Source organism: Falco cherrug, chromosome 3, assembly GCF_023634085.1.
Source record: "Falco cherrug isolate bFalChe1 chromosome 3, bFalChe1.pri, whole genome shotgun sequence".
NCBI classification, from domain to species: domain Eukaryota; kingdom Metazoa; phylum Chordata; class Aves; order Falconiformes; family Falconidae; genus Falco; species Falco cherrug.
Window position 1 is genome coordinate 20,305,166 of NC_073699.1, and position 20,392 is coordinate 20,325,557.

The 20,392-nt window shown below is 42.0% G+C and overlaps 1 protein-coding gene across 4 annotated transcripts in view; it reads right to left on the reverse strand.

Moving 5' to 3' along the window:
* Positions 1 to 4,516: 4,516 nt before the first annotated feature.
* Positions 4,517 to 20,392, reverse strand: part of COL14A1 (collagen type XIV alpha 1 chain) — a 123,668-nt gene continuing 107,792 nt past the window's right edge. For 3 of the 4 annotated variants that reach the window (XM_055705621.1, XM_055705620.1, XM_055705622.1), the window contains 7 exons: positions 19,455 to 19,526; positions 17,456 to 17,491; positions 16,960 to 17,026; positions 16,282 to 16,470; positions 8,001 to 8,078; positions 6,807 to 6,962; positions 4,517 to 5,450 (listed from right to left, as the gene is read on the reverse strand). In XM_055705621.1, the coding sequence (XP_055561596.1) occupies positions 5,125 to 5,450; positions 6,807 to 6,962; positions 8,001 to 8,078; positions 16,282 to 16,470; positions 16,960 to 17,026; positions 17,456 to 17,491; positions 19,455 to 19,526 (924 nt within the window). In that variant the 3' untranslated portion in view covers positions 4,517 to 5,124. Of the gene's footprint in view, positions 5,451 to 5,588; positions 6,016 to 6,806; positions 6,963 to 8,000; positions 8,079 to 16,281; positions 16,471 to 16,959; positions 17,027 to 17,455; positions 17,492 to 19,454; positions 19,527 to 20,392 lie in introns of those variants that run through there. The other variant, XM_055705623.1, reaches the window with a different exon arrangement.

A 20,392-nucleotide genomic window follows, 5' to 3' on the forward strand; every position in this document is an offset into this window, starting at 1 on the left:
CTCGTGTGTTGTGTGATCTGGTATTTTTTAATTAATTTTTTTAATACTATTATTAAAAAATAGATACATCTGTAGGGAATATTTACATCTCATGGAGACAGTACATTGTGAAGTATCTCACTCTAAAAGCTGCAAAACTTGAATTCCACCCAGTAAGAGCAGTGAGTGATTCTGGTCACCGAGCTCCCACGAGTGGCGCCCTGTCAGTAAGTGATCTGATTCACTTTTCTGGTTAAACAGGTGATCCATCCTTTACCCAGCGTGATGAATGCCAGTCTTAGTTCAGAAAAAGGGCGTTGTTCATAGAGAACTTGTTGTGTCTTTGGGAAGAAGATGTAAAAAAACCCAGTGGCTTGAGCCACTTCTTATTGCAGTACTTCTTACTCCTGTAATAGATTGTGTGGTCCTTCTGAAAGCTTTTGCTTGGGTGCGGAGTGTATATACTGCATGGACTGAGTGGTGAGGGTTTGCTGAACGCGTGTCTGTGTGGGTCTGCCGTTTCCTTACCTTTCTAGGTGACAGTACCCACTGAAGTGACTGTGGTGGTGGCGGTAAGCAAAATCACACTTATTCCAGAGCGAAATTACATTAGAAAAACACACCTCTTCAGAGAAAGCAGAGCAGGTTCCAAATACACATGCATGCATACTGTAGTCCTGTTAGAGGTAAGAAAAATATTATTAAAATATGCATGTTGCAGGAATGAGGAGGTAGTGAGATGATGTGATGGTCATTTTGTATGTCCTTTAGGAGTTTCTCTCACAGTCTTTCAGCAGCCTTCTGGAAAGAGGTTTTCTGCACAACATGCTTTGCCTGTGGTTCAGCCTGTTTTATGACCACAGTAGTATTTGCTCACTGACCATAGATTGTCTTTCATCCTGAAGGTTTGGCCATCTTCTGATATGGTATGTCGTAGGGTGTGCTTGGAGCACCGAAAATGATGACAAGGAGGAATCAGTTGATGCTTACAGAGGGCCTGTTCGTATACGGAGATGAAGGCTGCAGCATTTTACAGTCTCTGGAGTTTCTTGGGTGCTGGAAGCATGATGTTTCAGTCCCAGCAGAACTCATTGCTGGAATACTGCAAGAGCAGCAAGGAGAGCGTGAATTTCAGAGGTGATGCTGTCTGCTAGATTGCATCCAATCCAACCAGCAGGCCATTGCTGGGAAAGGTATGCTTGCCTGCTTCCAGGAGCTGCGCAACGAATGTAGGCAAGTAATGGGCAGAGTGAGAAGTGCTGCTGCTTTTTTTTTTTTTTTTTTTTTTTTTTCAATCTTACTGGTTTTTAGGCTCTTGCTAGTCTGCTCTGTACTTAAATCTCTAGTGTGCTGAACGACAGCATCAGGGCTGACTCTTCCCTACTTTCTAGCTGCTGAATGATACTAAATATACTCCTAATATTATTTCATTCTTGATATGGAGGTGCTATTTGATTGTCAACAGGAGAGTCGATACCCGTATTGTTCTGCCTGCCTTGGACAGTAGATGAGGAGAACACCACTCCAGCTAGGCATAGCTTTTGAAGACGGTGCACTTGGGACTCGCGGTGCTGTTTACCAGCTAAAGCACCAGTCTGGGGTGGTGCAGCATGTATTTTCTTAAGTGACTCTTCCTCTCTAGGAGTAGGTCTGCTGACAGCCCAACATAGTATAGATTTTGTTGAAGAGCTTACCGGAATAACAGACAGTAAAGGCAGATCACATGGAGATACTCTTCCTTGGCCCCCCCCCCGTCTTAAGCCCAAATCTGATTTTGATTCAAGTCACAGGAGCACACCTTCCTTACTTAAAGAATGTATTAAACAACACAGTGGCAACATTATTATGAAAACCAAATGAGGAAACAGAACTTAAGTGTTCAGTGATGCAAAGTAAGTCTGAAAAATTATATTGCTTCTGCAAATTACTTCCCTGAAGTTCATTATTACTTTTCTGCACAGGTAACCCTCAAGGCAAAGCTGTTGTGCAAATAAATGAAGCACCTGTTGTTTTCTATATCATAGAAAATGCTGATGTGTTATCTGCCAAATTTTACAATGTTCGGTGAGGAAAACTTGTGTTTTCTAGTTTGGTTTTGTACAAGCATCATACAGGAAGAAAAACATGGTTTTATTCATAATCATGTTTCATCATATGAAATAATGGTTTGCTGTTGGGTATTTCTTTGGCATTTCAGGTGCGCTTATCCCAGGAAACGTTCCTAGCCAGTGAGTGTGCAGACTTCATTTCCAAGTCCGTAACCACATTTAGTTAACTAGTAAAAGTACTTTTTAAAGCAGTAAGTTAAAGTAAATGTTCTTTTCTGTATAAGGACACGGTACATACACTTTATTGGTAAGATCTGGGTGGCATCAACTGTTCATCACATGCTAAATACTTCACAGTCGCCAACTTCAGTTTCTTAGGCTGTCTGGAAAAATAGGAGACACTCCTGGTTATTCAGAGACTGCATTTTGGAGAAAATGTTGACCATATGCGTCTGCGTCTTACTTTTTTTGGCAAGCATACAAATCCTGAATAATATTTTTATAACTTTGGTAGTGCCCACCAGTCAGTTTTTATTACCAAGGTATACCCAAGCGAACGTATGACCAATGATACGTGAAGCATTTTGGTTAGCAGGGTGCCAGTAAATGTCATTATAGATATAAAGTTAAAGCAAAGTAACTAGTGCAATTGAAGTTTGCGCTTTAGTATATAAGTTAAGTTATAAAATTGTAATGAGTATGCCTACTTCATTTGTTTGTAAGTTGAGTTTACTTCACTGCGTGTACATCCTGTATGGCCTGAGAGGGAAGACGGTTGCACCGGCAGCCGGTCGCGTGTGTCGCGCAGCCGGGGAGCCCACAGGCCGGGTCCGCCGGGTCCCCCGGGGGCAGAAGGGTGCAGTGCTGCTCCCAGCTGCTCCCCCAGCCCACGCGGTGGGGGCTGGTGTGGGAGGTGCTGGAGGGGTGCAGTGTAGGTGACCACTCAGCAGTTTGGTGAGGCTGTTACTGTCAGTTTCAAATATGGGACAGATAACACCAGCCGTCTTATTTTTGATGAGTTTGACTATGTCTGTGCTGTCTTCCTTACGTCCCTGGTTTTGCCCTACCACTCTTCCTGGTCCCACAGGAACTTGAGATTTGGCTATAGTGTTACTCGACAACCAGCCTAGGGTGCAAATTAATTATGAACTGTAACATGAGGCTCAGATTCTTTCTGAGACAACACGGGCAGAATTGCTTGAATGCGGATTTTCCATCGGTGACCTCCGAGTCGCTGGCAAGTCGTGGGGGAGACTCTAGAAGGTGTGAGCACAGCGGGGGTGCGAGAGAGCCAGCCGGGAAGGGGGCAGAGAGGGAGTTCACATTTGGGGTAGGTTAACGTGGGTGTTGGCAGCCAAGTGCAAGCAGGAAAATTAATCACGTGATGCAGCCATATCCTGCGTGTAATTTTAACAATGCCTCTCTAACAATGCTGTGCTGCCTACAGGCATGTGCGCGCAGCCACGCTTGCTTAGTGCCTTAGTGTTCTGTAAACTGGGGTGAAGCTGCTTAAAGATAAAATTTTGTAAGTTATGTTGTCCTTTTCTCCCTTCTACTTTAAATGCAAGTCCAGGTACGGAACGGACATTCAACTCACATTTCCATCAACGTTTCTCACCTTTCTCCCAGGCAAGTGGTGGGAGTTAAGGGTGCAAGAAATAACGGGAAAACAAACACGGCGTAGAAAGGTATACAGCCACCTAGCCAGAACTCGCCCTGGGATATACACAGCTGCGGGTGTTAGTCCCACGTACAAACTGTTTGTTATTAATGATGTTGAATTCTAGGCCAGATAATTTGTGATTACACAGTGAAGGTACCCGTTCGTCTCCTTCCCGGTGAGCTCAGAGAGCTTCTGGCAGTCACTAGATCAAAAGCTGAGAGGTCTTTCCTTACTGAGCACGAACAGACAACAGCCAGACAGCGGCAAGCAGGACAACAGTCCCGGGATCCACAGGCCATCCACTCTCTGTGTTGTTACAGCACTGGATTAAAAGTGTTCCAAATCTATGCTTTGAATTTAAATTAATGTGTTTGAGCTATTTTAAATCTGGCTTTGATGCTTGGTCTCCATAGTGCTGTTCAAAGCTGTTTATTGTCACTTTATAATTGACCTGGTTTGGTTTTAACATAATGAATCGCTCTGTGCTCCTCAAGTGCTTGGGTTGGGGTTTTTCCTTCCTCTCCTCATTAGCTGATCCAGGTTGTCTTGGCAACTGTACCTGCCCCTCTTTTGACTTTGGCACATCAATATGCAAAACCTCACCTCCACAGACTGTAAGACCACCTCATCTCACAGTTATTCTCTACACTTGTTCATATATTTTAAAAATAAGGCTAAATATTGCTTATACTAAGTGCCTATATCCTTTAAAATAGAACTGTTGCCTGGAAGTGTTGGAAAAGGAAAAGGTATTTTCTTCTCTTTACATTCTGTCCCCTGAAGATCTAGATAATTGTTCCAAGTTAAAAATCAAGCAAATACAAAATTAACATATAAAAGCTTGCCACTTTTATTTGCATACAAAACAGAAATGAAAGAGGTTCACAATAAATTATCAGCGTGCTCCCATGAACATTCTTGTGTATTTATATAATGTGGGTTAAAAAAATAATAGTCCGTTAACATAAGATGACTTTGCACAAGGTAATAAGCTGGGTTCAAGGAAACCTGATTATGCATTGTTCTCCGGTGAATTTAGTCGGGTTACTCTGCTAGTAAAGCAATTAATCCAAAACTAACAGAATATAATCTACTGGAAAAACACGGATAACAAAACAGTAACTTCTTTGAATGGTTCTAAGTACACCAACTAGCCGGATGCATTTTTGTAGATATAGTTGGAATAGTGTATGGAACAGTACTCCAGGGAAAGATCTACAAGTGACCTTTCATCATCATCTAGCACCACCCCACTAACAAACTAAGTTTCTGGCATGCAAGATAATTACCATTATTTGTTGTGTCAACTGGTCATGTACACTCTTTTTTTCTCCTTTAAGATAAGAGCCTGTAAACATCTCCTGTGACAGGTGAGGCACCTGGACAAAAGGCCAAACACAGCTGCACGTAAAATGTTTCCCTTTTTGAAACAGTTCAGTGAGAGGGTTTCTTTCCATTTGCCCTTTTGCGTACTGGAGTCTTGACGCTCCTTTTGGCTATCTTCCTTGTGAAGCGACTAATTCCTGGGGATCTCAGTTCAACAGCTTCCATCTCTTCTCGAACAGGAGTAAACTCTGGTTGAGCAAGATGCGGTGATGGATAGGAGGACTGGGAGTATGGGGATGGTAAGGGGTAGGACCCGTGAACTACGTACGGCTGTTGCTCACCATCGTAAGGGTCCTCAGGGTCATAGATTTGGTAGGAGTTATGTGGTAACTGCACTACTGGGATGTCTTGATCAGTTGGCTCACCGTATCCACCTTAACCCACCACCACCAAGAGTATTCATACGGTTAACACAGGAGAAGGGGAGTAGAAAATTAAAGCACTCATTAGGAACTTGACTTTTTATATCTAGATATATTTATATATAATGTGAGTGTGTGTATATATATATATAATCTTTAAATACAAATCTTTTATTCACATAAAGGAACAGTGAACGCATTTAACAAAATTAATAAGCTGGAGCAATTGGGAACCCACCAACAGACAGCCAAGTTAGTTGGAAACCACCACCAGAATTTGTCAAATGTCCAGTTGTAATACTGCGCTCATACGCTGCACAATCTGCCTGCTTTAGCTTATTCCAATTATGGCCTAGAATACACGATGAACAGGCAAAAAACGGGTCAGGCAATAATTTTTAGCAGTGCAAGGAAGCTAAGTGCATGTACAGCAGCGAGTAAGTTCGTTAGTGGTAGTCAATCTCGTTGATGGAAAGCACAGAGCAGTTCAGCATCCATCTCTGACCTTCAGCCAAATGACCTGAACCAGAATGAGCCTTTCACCTTCGGGACTGGTAGCCATTGTAAGGGATTGGGCCTTCAAACAGGAAACGGGACGACGGGGAGGGGAAGTGAGGAGGAAAGGGTAGGAAGAGACGACAACAAAAACATTCAGGTAAGTAAAACATACGCGTCAGCTCACGGGCAGATTAAACCGTAAACATCAAATACGCCTTGTGTGGAACATTCATAGTATCTAGTGCTTTACTAATTCCGATCTTAGGTTGGGCGACGTAATTTTCGGTAATTGTGTTAACTTCCTCCCATGGCCTCTCCGTGCTGTAACGAGGCGGGAAAGTAGGATACAGAGAAGATGTGGAAAGAATCATTCTCTCCGGCTTGTTTCACTGGTTAATGACGGACACGTGCATCCCTGTGTCAGGTTACACTACTGGGGGTTTAGTAAGGGTCATGCTCTCATGCCGTTCGGAGGCACACACACGGAAGGGGAGGTCGAGCAACACGTTTGAAAAACTACAAATGTAAAACCTCTGCCACCGAGAACATGAGGAGGGGGGGTCAACACACAGACTGTTGAGATGGAGCAGGCTCGTACAACTACACAAACATGTACAGGACAAAAGCCCACTGCGTGGGACACGTTTTACAGGCTGGGATCAGATGGTGGGCTTCCTCTGGTCACTACGCTGGGGTCGTCTTCTCTTTGTGCTGCAGTCCCACAAAAATCACTGGACACGCACGTTTTTAGGGAGCTACCACGTTTTTAGCGCAAGGTTCACCAGTAGCCTCCATCTTACTTTGGCTGTTAGAAAATGCCATCCCCACCTCTGCAGCAAACGGCAGCCGCCCCGACTCCTGCCTACTCACCTCCCATGCCGTAACCAGCGCAGGAGGATGGATCGCAGTACCCCGGTGGGCCAGAAGGACCCTGTGAGCCCGGGGGCCCTGTGTGGCCAGCGGGACCTCGTGGGCCTGGGGATCCTGGTGGTCCTGGGCTGCCAGTTCGACTTTCTCCTGGAGGTCCTGCGTAGAAAGGGGAGATGAAACATCCAAATAACATCTCTCATAAAAGCGGGGAGCTGAGGCCACCTTTCCAGGCCTGGAAAACATGGCACTGAGTGTGCTGCAAACACTTCCAGGGGCCAGCTTGAGCAGAGGAGCTAGGCATCCAGGCTCTGACTCCCCTGGGCAACCTGAGGGCAAGGCTGCAGCCTTCCTCTGGCAAGAGAAACAAAGCAGCAGCCAGAGAGGAGACCCGCTCCTGACGAGCCTCCCTCTCTGGCCGCTGCTTCACCTTCCTTGCCAGAAACAGCTTTTAGCCAGAAATTTAGAGCAAATGTTTCACCAAGCATCAGACATTCAGAAAGGCGGTTTCATGGGGGAGGGCAGCCCCGGATGCCTGTGCAGCTCTCGATTCCTCCCCGCTGCCTTTCCATGCAGATTCTGGGGAATGCTGTGCCTTGATCCTGGTGCTCTAACGGCCAGAATTTCCTAATGAAGTCAATGCAATTTTACACCTGTTTCAACAGAACGTGAATATTGGCCTCTTTGCGCTTTCAGGAGCTAAACATAAATCCCTGTGATTAACATGCTTAATTAATAAAAATGTCTCTGTCAAGTCACAGTTAGGTATGACCTTGAGTCAAGGAGAAAACAGATGTAATTAGTCCAGATTAATTTTTTCCCCTTCCAGACCCCATTTTTGGGGGAAAAAACCCACCCAAAACCAAACAAAAAACCCCAACAACAACAAAAAAAAAAAAAAAAAACAAACAAAAAAACCCCAAACCCGAACACCTTCTTAAAACATTAAGAAAAGAAATCTTTGGAGATGCAGTTTATCACAGGGAAAAGGAAAATAGTGTGAGCGATGACGCCATCACAGGGCCCATCACAGCGTCACATTACGTAGTGAGAACATTATGATAGTTGAGGTACCTGAAACCAGACTCTTCTGCTGCTTCCGCCTCAGAAGCAGACGACCGAGCCCTGCAGGTCTCGGCTGCTCTGCACACGGGTCTGAGTGGTCTAATCCCGATGCCTCAAACATAACTACTTTACCTGTAGATCCTGGTGGGCCTCGGGGTCCTTGCGTTCCAACACCTGGGTTGCCTTTTTCTCCTTTCTCGCCCGGTAAACCTAAGGAAATAGTACTCATCAGAGTCACATTTTGAGCAAAACTGTGTGCGGTGTTTATTATTTAACCAGGATTACAGTTCCATATGTTATTTTTCATCTAAAAGCAGACGGCAGAGAAGGAAGGCGGTAAAAATAAAGAATTATTTGGTTCTTTTTCCCTCCTTTCCCTGACAGCCTCTCAAGGGAAACATGGCATTCCTGGGGTCTTAAACATTCCTGCTGCCATGGTGGTTTCATCGAGGTGGTATGCAGAGGCATCGGCCAGTTTCCAGGCTGTGCTTCCTGCTGGAAAGCTGCCTCTGGACTACACCAAGGTACAACTATTGTAAGTCAGAAGAATCCTGAGAGCCTCACAAAGCTGTCTATAAATTACTGTGTGGCCCAGAAAAGTCAAAGTTTTAATGCTGCAGCCAATTTTCCTGCAAACATTCACCCACCAAACAGCGGTTCAGCTTAAGATGGTCCCACACATAAACGAAGAGAGTTACCGTGGGTTATTGCGGAGTCTTGCTAAAACACAAGGAAGGAGTTTCAGCCCACTCAAAATCCGTCTGCTCAAACAAAGCCCAGTCCAAGAGTTTCCCAGTCACAAAACTGATGTTCCAACATGCACCGCCATTGAGTTGTGCTCCTGCACTTGCTCACAGCCCTAAATTTCTATCGTTGGGTCTGATCCATGGTGATCACAGATCTAGTAACCCAGAGAAGGCACTACCTTCTTCCAGCTTTCCATCTCCTTCTGCAGTACCACAATGGCATCCTATAAAAACACTCTATACGCAGTGATCACAATGAGCGGTGTCAAACTAAAGTAGGTGTCAAAACTACGAATTCCAGACCCTGAGTTTCCACCGACAACTTGGAAACTCTCATAAAGTCTCTGTTTGATTTGGATAGTTCAAAGACACCAAATCCAGGCTGGTTTGTGGGTCGTTCCCCCCATTTTCCAGACCTCCAAGCACTGGTAATTTCTCTTACTGCTTCACAGCTTCCACACTTTCAGAGTCAAAGCCAATATAGAGCACCTTCGTAAAAACAAAGTAGAAAGAAACAGCTGCTGCCCGTGATGGGGCACTATCTACAATTTCAACTGACTGGCCTCCTTCCTTCCCTTCTGCTCAGGTAACCGTTGCCTCTTAGGGAAAAACATCTGGAGGACACCTCATTTTTGCAATGAGCCATAGAAGATTTCTTTTTTTCCTTCCTAAGCCAGTTTCTGATGGAAGCAAATAAGTAAGAACAGACTCTTAACTGTGGAAAAAATTGTAATTAAAACTCCTCACTGACAAAGAATTCCTCACATCAAGTTTACAAAATAAGAGTCCACTGAATTACAGGGGATGCGGTATCTGCTGAGGAGTTCTAGGTCTTCTACAGACCAGGAGGCTCCCATGGCAACACATCATGTGGCCCAGTCGTGGAAAACACAGGCCACACCACTGCGATCAGTAACTCCAAACCGAGCTCATCATTTTTAACCTAAGCATGATGAGCTTTTTGTCTTACCTCTACAGGGCTTTTTGCCAGTGTCCTGGCATAGTTTGGGTATTTCCTGTTTCCCACTTGTACCTTTTATTTCCTTCGAATGCATAATTTTGGGGCTTTTTTAGTTTGTTTTTTAATGTCTTTTGGTGACCGGTTGTTTTCTCATAGAGGAAATTATACAACCATAGCTACTTTTCACAACATTTGCCGTTAGGGGGTCTCCAAAACTTTCCAAGTGTTTCTAGTAACACTGTATTTTACAGGAGAGACTTGGTCACCAGGTGCAGAAATACCATGGCCAAAATAAATTAGCAGAAAGTGTTAAAAAAGAGCAGGTGTGATAACCTGGGTGATGTTTTGCAAATTATTTTGCAAATACCAGGTATCTTCCTCTTACTTCCAGAGGATATTGGGTGAGACAGAGCAAGGTCTTAGATGTTTCATCCCTCAATTTATGGGTAACAAAATGTTTATACAATTATTACTGTAAGTGAAATATTTGTGTTTGGTTGTGCTGACTGTTTAGTCATTGACGATTACAATGCTGCAGCAGTTTCTTCTGAGTCTAACGTTACTCTCTATCTACATCAGCACATCAGAAGTGTTGCCAAATGTTCCTTTGACCAGCATAGGAATACGTGTGCCAGGGTGTACCCCAGAACGTGCTCTGACCCAGAGGCTCGAACTCCTGCCTGCAAAACACATTGATTGATTGTCGTGATTGACTGAAGGTCAATGGGTCTTAAATGTTTGAATTACTGAGGCATCTTGAAATTTGCTAACATCTTTTCTTCTGGGATTCTTAGCAACATAATAGATGGGATTCCGGCCCTCAGAGACTGTCTTCCGAGTCCAGTGTGAACCTCCTGTTTGCAATCCAGCATTTGTTAGCAGAGATTGCAGTTTCAGTTGGAAGGGCTATCCAGAACTGCCGATGAATGACTGCCTTGCACAGTGTATGCAGGGAGCAGCCCTAGGTGGCAGGTATAGGCTCTAACCTACATTTATATTCCAGGGGGAACCTGCCAAAAAAACCCGTCATCTGTGACCGATAACTGAATTCCACCCATTTCATAAAGGCAAATTTTTCAGGCAAACCTCTTGTCCTGCATTCCAAATGCAGTTTGCAGATACCTAAAAATTTGCTTAGCCCTGGCCTCCTTCAAACATACGGAGAGGTTTTTTTCTGTTGCAATTCCCTGCTTCTGCTGCAGGCCTCTTAACAAGGCCAGCTCATCTACACTGTCTCTTGCCAGACACGACCTGTAAGGAAACGTTTGCCAGTTGCAAAAGGCAAAGTCTGCATGTGTGGATTACTTTGATCATAAGAAGGCTGGCCCATGATAACCATCTGGAATCTACACAGATGTTTAGTACAAGGACCACTGCTTATCCTACTGTACAATAACGTTACATGGTGACTTCAAAGACAACAGCCACAATGTTTTCAAATCACAGCCTTCCATGCACTCAGTTATTATTCTACACACATAAAAGAGCACACACCCATACGTGATGTTCACAGAGTGAGCTACAGTAAGAAATGATAAATATGGAACAAATCTGCCCAGGCTAAGGATAAAATGTTCATTCTGGAACAAGTTATGAAGCTTTTGTGCAGGGCAAACCTTCTTTGAAATCACAGGGATATCAGGTTCCTAAAACAAACATACTGCAGGCCAAGATACAAGTCTGCTTCAGGTTTCTTTTAGTCTAATTTCCAATAAAGTTTACCCAAGTGCATGAATAGCCTCTCCTAAGGCAAAACTCACATGAGTTTATGAAATCAAGCACTCCACGGGCTTCCCGAATGGACTTTCCAACAAAAGCTCTTTAATGAGAGTAAGCTAACAGATTCACAGACCTCTTGTGGTCACAGCTAATGGCTCCCTCCTATAAATGACAGAACATTCAAAATTCACCCATTTCGCTTTCTGTCAAGGTCATCTTTGCGTTCCACTGGAGCACAGCTTACAGAAAGTCAACCAGACATCACTCTCCATGTATGTTACTGCATGGTTAATCACTCCCAGGGATAAAAGCGTGTATCAAAATTTGTCATTTGAGTTAAAGTCGGTTCACATTCTAGTAAGTGTTTTCATATTTGTGCTCTGGACACACTACAGCAATACCATCAAACTGTCTCTCCCCCTTCACACTAACCACTTTCTTTATGTCTTGTCCCCATCCAAAATAAGCAATGGCTTATTTTTCAGCCCCATGGAGATCACAACCATATGAAATCAATTATTTTCAACATTCCGCTAAAGATACCTTTTGATAGCATCAGTTATTAAAAACAAAACCAAAATCATGAGCATATTCTCTAGCAAAGAAAATTAAATGACCATGGTTTCTGCAGAAAATAAAATCTTAGGTATTGCTTATCTATTTTTGTCTTTAAGAGAATACTGTCCTTTGAGGAGAACTGCATATTGCAACTAAGAAAAATTAAACTGCTATCAAAAATGTCCTCTTTCAAAGATACTCATTTGTAACTGTAACATATCACATGGTGATATTTTATGGGTTTTTTATCCAGACGAAGCTAAAATTGGAAATGAAAATATTCAATTGACTCAAACGGCAGAAGTTCCATTTAATATCGTTGGAATGTTGCCATCAGAGCTGTAAACAGGTGGCTTTTGATAACAGATGTTTAACTAATTCTTTCACGTAAAGCCAGGAAGCAGATACGGATGAAGCTATACTTCAGTATAGTGACTTTCCCAGTGACAGGTTAGGTATTTACTGTATTTTAATCATATTGGGATGGAGTGAGTAGCCTAAGTTTTATGTATCACTTCAGGACATGTCATAAGAGCAGAAGTCCATAAGAGCAGTAGTCAAGAATAATTGCACTTTCACAGCATCTGAAAGCTAGAAGTGCCTCAGCCTAATTTTTTATACTTCTTTCACATTTTTCCTCAAAGCTGAGAAAACTATCCATGTATTATAAAAAGCAGAGAAAGAAAAATGAAGAAAAAACTATGCTGAAACTTTACTTTTATAAATTATTTTGTGGAAGCCCAACTACTTCCCGAGCACTGAGAAGCCAGGCACTAGTTATTTAAGTCCTCATAAACATAGAATCAAAACAAAAGAATTGGCTGAAACAAAAATAGAAACCAGTGCTGTGAACTAGTTAAAATTAAAATAGAGATGAGTGCTGTGAATTATCAGTGGCTGGGTTTGGGTTTTTTTTCAAACTTCTACATTTATGCAAATATGTAAAAAGAGCAAAATGCTGGTAAATTATCTGGGATTATATACTACAGGGGACTGATTACACGATGTAGCCTCCTTAATCTTTAAGTCACTGGTCCAATTCAAATGGCCTGCTGGGGCACCAGTAAAAGGCAAATATTGCTAACAAACACTGAGATTGCCAGAGAGGTTTCTTTTCACATCATTAGAAAAATACAACAGATAAGACTCCACAATGTACAGCTAAAACAATAGTTAGCTGGGAAAACCAAATAGCAAATGTCTTTTAGTGTGATCCTAATCCGTTCACTTAGGCTTCCACTGGGAAAAGCAGATCTTAGCTGGCAACAGACACTGAGCACTGAATCTGTCAAGACCATGACTTATCCTTTCTCACCGAGGTGGTCTTTCTTGGAAGGACCAGCTCAGTTACTAGTGAGAGAATACATCCAGGAATGGGACAGCCTGGACCTAGAAGTTCATGTGGAGGTTTCCAACAAAACTCCAAAACACTCGCTCAATCCAAGCCTCTTTCCAAAACATCTGATTAACGCTTGGCAGAGTGACAAGGTAAACAAGGGAAAAGAAGGTATTGGCCAGGCAAGTGAGCAGGGAAGTTCACTGATGTCAAGATCTCTCACTGCTGACATTTTCCAGCAAAGCTCTCTTTGGTGCAGGATTTCTAACCAGTTCCACACACTGCTTTCAGAAGTTCCCCCTTCTTACAGGCTGGGGTTAAATGGGTGGTGGGCAGGGGAGGTGAGCAGGAGGAAACATCTACCCTCCCCCCACCTTTTCTCTTCCCAGTCTACCAGCACCTGGCCATGCAGCTCAGAGCCAGTAACAGGTTCTTGCAGCAACACCAATAGTTTGAACCCGGAGGGAACAAAAGCAATGCTACTCGATAAACAAACGGGTCTTTTTTCCTTCTAATGTCTATTACTTTTTAGTACGCTCTATGGACACTGCTTTTGCTGTTGCAGTGCATTTTCTGTACTCAGAGGTGGAGTCTGACTTTTCAGAGTTGCTAACTTGGCACTGGTTTTGAATATTAAACTGATTTCATATACAACCAAAATGCCGATGACATCAGCGAAAAGAAACACATTGCTCATAAAGACTTCCAAGTGGCTGTCTGGAGACCTTCAGGACAGTACTGTACATCATGACTTGCTGAACAAGTTAAATACAAACAATGCTTCAGAACACAGCAAGGGATGGGGGCCGAGTCCATTTACCCTCCCTCTCTGTATTCACTGGAAACTAAACCCCCTTCTATCCAGAAGCAGAGCAATTTTAGTCTGCTACTTGACTCTCCGAGACGTAGCTGGAATCAAGTGAGAATTGGGAATGCACAAGAAACTTCCAATCATTTTCCACAAGCATGAAGCTGGTAAAAATAGTTTTTACTTTTCACTGCTGCATTTTGAGGTTAGCTTAGAGCAATTCCTTAGAAATGGATTCTGAAATATCCCAAGGGTCTGTACAACTCAAAAGGTATCTTTCTGCTAAATAAACTGCTTCTATATCAAGCACACATCGGTCTAAAATTTCAGTTGCTTCTGAAGAAATCGAATCCTCAAGGACTAATAAACTAGTCTATATTTTTACCTAGTTTCTGAATGAGCTCCTTCCTCTTCCTTCCAGATTCTGTGCAAGGCTCCAGTTACATGAATGTCCTAAAATCCATTTTCACTTCAAATGAACGAGCCAATTATTTTGCCTTTAAGTTTACATATAGATTCTTGATTCTTAAAACAATCTAATTTTAAGCTATAAATACTGCAAAACACTCCCACCATTCGGCATCACATTTAATGAAAATCTGCAGAGATCTCTGGCTGTCTGCTAATAGTTCTTCAAGTATGCTTGATAAGAGCTTGCTCTTTACCAGGTATGAAATTCCACACAAGCACTACCTGCCTAAATGAGTGGAAAAGAGTAATATTCTTTTTTAGTGTGGTTTTACCATTTCTGTACTCACTCTTGTTGGCAACGCTGCTTCCCAGCTATTATCAGTAGTGGGTTAATCCACGTTGTGTTTCATTTAAATGACTATATCTATTAACTGTGATTTCATAGTAGTACAACATGCTGGTCTGGGCCTCAGCACAACAAAGACAACGGAAAATACATGCTAAGCACTGGCCAGGTTTCCCTTTTCGTAGCCTGGCATTTTGGTTCCTCCATTCCTGAAGCCCCACCAAAATTAGTCTGTGTCCTAAAACAGACCCTGCCTGAGAAGCCATTTAAAATACTCTAGCATTAGTATGGAAGCAACTACTCTGAAATCTACATTCAGCATCCCCAGGTCACTTCTTTTAAAGTCAGTTCCTTACTTGCAGTCTCTTTCAATTTTCTTTTCTACCTGTCTCCCGCTCCCTCATTCCTCCTTTCTGGACAGTGTCTGGTGTTTGCTCAACTGGAGCAGGCAGCAGCATGACTGAGAGGCCAGTGCCCTAAACCTTGCCTCTTTTTTTCAAGAATGCAATTAGAATTACAGTCTTAAGCAGAAGAAAGGACCCATACACTCACAGATTCACGCAAAGACTTTCTTTGGAAACAATGTTTTAACTCTGGTCATCATGGCTACCGTGAACTGAAACCATTAAGCTCCAGAACTGAGCAGCCTTCATAGCTATTAATTTTTAAAATCCCAGTTAGCAGATTTTGTAACAGCAACACCAATTCATCGCTTTTGAATATCAGAATTTGTCTCTTGGGTTTTTGGTCACGTCCTCATACGATGGTTTTCAAAGCACTTTCACAATTACGGATCTCAGTACTACCTCTGTGAAGTTACTGCTACTCCATTACACCAAAGATTGCCAGGGTTGCACAAAGAGAGAGTAAATCAAAACATGAGGCTTGTTTCTTTATTAGGCAGTGCTGCTAGAGGAAAGGCAAAAGGGATCTAGCCTACACCTAAAAAAGAATACAGAAAAGAACTCTTCTAAATGAACAGGTAATTGTATTACTTCTTTCTGACCTCACCGTTTCCTCTCCTTGATCCTCTCAACCCCTCATAAACTAGGACTTTTCCCCTCTTATCATCAACCTGGCTCCTTTCAGATGATCATAATTAAGAAATGTTCAGACTGACATATTTCAAGTTTAGCAGAAAAGGTCAATCTCTCCCCAGCATGGACCTGTCAGTTTTGCAGCTGACTTTCTTCAAAAGCTCCTTTGCTTACACATTTAGCGATCCATCTCACTTCAGAGCCCTTCTAAGATGAAAGCATGCTGTGATGGAATGTGCCCAGTTAGATGCTACCAATCTTTCATCTGTTTAGGCATTAAATCTCTGTCTGACCCTGCCAAATCACACGTGCCAAAGCCTGCGTTTACCTTCATGACTGAGTCTCTGGAGCTTTCATTACGGTCTGTGTTGAGCTCACCAATCAACTAGTGAGAACACTGTTGTTCTCACCTTTAGCCAGGAGACACGAGCCATCAGAATGTATCAGGAAAGCAGAGGTATGTTTTTGTACGTGTGAAGTACGAAGCCTACCTCTTTCTCCTGGTCTTCCTGGTTGACCAGGGCTTCCTGGAAACCCTTGCATGCCTGGTGATCCTTGCTCACCCTGTGGCCCTGGAGCCCCTGGCCGTCCTGGCTCACCAGGAGGTCCCGCAATGGTTCGTGTTGAGACAGACTGACTTGGAATCTGGTTCAGAATTGAGTTATATCTGGCCATATGACCTGTCAGGAAAAAAAAAGGTCATAATGTTCAAGTTGCAGTGGAGAATCTGGTTCAGCTGAGTTTGAATAGAACACTGGCAGGTCCTCAAGGCTGTGGTTTGTCATGCTTTGATAATACACTTTTTGGTGAAGAAACAGGAAAAGGAATAGGGAAATAGAAGAACTGTTACGTAGAATTTTATTTCCTTGCTTTGGTGGGGTTTTTTGTATTTTATGTCTATAAAATTTAAATCTGCTGCAGCAGAAGCTGGTGTATACGATATCTTTCAGACAATTCAGGCTTTTTTTTTTTAGACGGTTGATGCTAATCAGCTCTAGTTGGATAGAAAACCAGTTGAACATAAACCTAGTTCAAACACAAATCCTGACTGTCTAGCCTAAAACAAACAGATCCCCTTGGATGCTTTGAAAAGCCTCATATTTGTAAGTAATTGTAGCAGGAAAAGATCTATTCTAGAAATAGAAACATTTGACTATCGATGGATTTACCCTGGATGAGTTGTTCACACACTTGACGGGCAACTGCACGCACCATTGCTTGGGACTGGAGATCACCCTGGATAACAACAGCAGCAGTGTCATAACACAATTTGTTGCATCGTTTCTGCTCCAAAACACTTAAAGTAATTAAAGGCATTTATTATCCCTGAGACATTGTGTCCTCTCAGATGAGAAAAAAAGCCAAAGGAGTCTTGGGATTTCCCTGGTTCCCATTACTGTTTTTAGCCATCAAACAGAGGTCTGAGAAGATAACCCTAAAGAGAGATTTGGGGGCATGCTTAAAGGCACATACTTCTCACCTTCAACACATTAATGTAGCTATATATAAAACAATGTCTGAAAAAGAAGGAAAGTTTGCTTGATTGCATAGAGAAAACTATTGTGCCTGTAAACACAGAGAAACATTAATTGCTGGATAACGCTTTTTATGAAACAGAAGGCCAGACAGGAAACAAAATGGTGGCTAATGTGAACACAAACTTACCCGTTCACCCCGTTCACCCTTAGCTCCAGGAGGACCCTATGAAAAGATTCAATAAAAAATTAATTCTCATTTTGTTCTTGCTCACAAATTTTAACACCTAAGCAGTCTCCCTTGCAGCATTACAGTAAAAGGAGAAAAAATAAACAAGGAGCAAGGTTTCAGAAAGCTACATGACAAAAACAAATACAGTTTTTCCATTTCTGTATGCAACAAAGTGTTGATCTTCAGCAACTACATGGCAACAATGACTTTCTCAGGGAGTTGTCATATACTGAATTCTTTTGTTTAAAATGGCAGCAAGCGCAGGTCACCAGATGATGCATTTCACATGGATGAACTGGGTCTAATTATCACTGAGTATAAGGAAGAGAAGTCTGGTGGGTGACAAAATATGTCTGAAATTTGTAGCATTTGCTGCATGAAGACTCTGCATCTTCTAAGAACAGAGTCCGCAATGGGATTCAACTGCACAGAAAATTAAGTATGACATTAGAGATAACGTAATAATGTAATGATGGTAAGGATCATTACGGATTGGAACAAGTTGTCCAGGGCAGCTACAGCTTCACCTACGGAAACTTTTGGGGTAGGATTGACATCTCTCAGAAACTCCTAAAGTGAGGAAATGTCTGCATGAAGAGATAACCAGCCAACTGGTGCATGGTTAAAGCACAGCTTATTCTATCCTGAGAAAGAAGAAACTCCTACAAAGACTGCAAGATTATTTCTAGGTCTCATTTCTATTACCCTACCTTTTGGGAAAGGCAGTTACTGAAGCTTAATAATTTTTCACCCACCTAGCTGTTTTCTCAGAACGACTAGAGTCTAAACATTCACAGCAGAGGGCTTACATGACTCACAGGAATATCTAGGAAATTTAGTTCCATATCTGGAACATGTGTTTGGACAGGAACAGAATAGTCAGCATGTTATACGTTGATAGTAATAAGTTCCATAGCTCATCAAATCTCCTTAGTAGATTTCATGATTACACTTAGAAACTATGCAGAACTGGGCATTAGGTAATTATCTTTGCTTATATATTATCAATCATTTCATTTCTACCTAACGAAATAAAAATGCTTGCACTGGACTAAGTCTCCAAAGCAGACTGGATTTTGGAAAGAAAAATTTCTATTCTACAAATCAAGTCAGAAATACACACCATCCCATTCTGAACTCTCTAAAAATTAAATAGAACATTCACTGTGATATATGGAAAAAAACCTAAGCGGGCTTTATAATTAACCAAGTGGTCAAATGTTAAAATGTGAATACACAATACTAACTGCTACAGAGAAAAAGAGGTCCACTGTAAATCCTCTCTTTTCTGTAATATACACGCTCATTTTATAGATATATTCCTTTCTTCTAGTTAAACTGGGAGGTTTTAATAATACAGAAAATAATATCTGAAAGACAAACCTAGTATTAGAGGTTCCTAATGCTAATTTTAGATATCGAGGGTGTAATATTCCACTCAGTGAAACTGACGGTCAAATCTATAATAACAACCTACAACAAGCTCTGATCATTAGTCAGTACTTCTGATGTAAACCCAAAGTAACCACAAAAGCCAGCTTTTTATTCATGCAATATTTTCATCGTTTGAAAATCAGAATAATAATTTGGAAATATTTAGGTTAGTAAATGGCATACTTTAATTTCCCAAGAGTTGCTTGAACTGCAAAGGGGAAAAAAGGGGAAAGTAATTACATACAGACTACAAATTCACATAGGGTTATGTTTTTAACTTCTGTGTTTTCGTCTTGTGTTTTGACTCTGTAATCCCTATATCCCAAACATTGTAGGTAAGATCAACAAATAGATTTAATTTTGAAGAATGAACAAAGACAGACTAACATGATGCTTTTTTTAGCCACTAACTGCAAACAGATCATAAGCCATAAATGTTGAGGCATCACTGTAAAACACTGAAGCCAGGATCAGAAACCAACTAATGCACAACAGCAAATATAGCAATATTTATTTTACTTACAGGAGCTCCAACATCACCTTGTGGCCCCTGGCTTCCAGTAACACCTGGAACACCTGGAGCACCAGGTATGCCCTACATGGAAAAAGAGAAAGAAAACAGTGGTGATGACAATCAACATCCATAAAAGCTGATTAGAGAAATAATTGTGTGATGGAGAAGAAGTGCACAAAGCAGACGGTACACAGTTCTGCCAATCAAAGACTGGAGATTTTGGAAGAGAGGACTAAGTAGTACATGCTGCAGGAAAAAGAGCACCAGAAGCACAGCTCTGAGGAAAGCACTTGAGAAAAATGGACTTGTGTTGCTTTCTGGAACGGTTTTTCTGCTGAATGGCTAGACTGAATCTTGTGATGATACTACCGTGTTCAGGGGGAATGACATAGAACATTCTTTGTAAAAAGAACAGGATTGCTTGGCGAGTTCTCAATAAAATCAGCAGTTTCACCCAACATCTTAAATCTGTCAAGAAGACGTTAACTTTGCTTAGCTGCCCTAGCTGAGAAGGATGAGACTAATTGTAGATGCAACACACACCTTGCTTTGAAGGCTGAATGCGGCTTCTGCTGTCTTCCTTGGTTATTCTATGTGAGCATTTGAATACCTGCACTCACCTCCAGCCTCCAGTCCAAGCAAAACTTGCAATTCACTTCAACTAACAATCCTAACTGGGATTTCTTACAAAAAGGAAGTCTTATTTCAAATGTTACGCTAATTCCCTTTATATAGTGCAGTTACTTGACTAAGAACAAGATACCAATCTATTGGTGGAACAACCATCTCCCCTTCCCATGGGAGACATTTTTTCTTGAGGTAAGTAAGTGCAAAGAAATGACACTGGACAAGCAGCTCTCTGCAACCCCATGCATCACGAGAATTTTAATTTCCAAGGAAAACCTTTGGCCTTGGTCTGTCCACAGAAGGCTAAATATCCCTCCAAA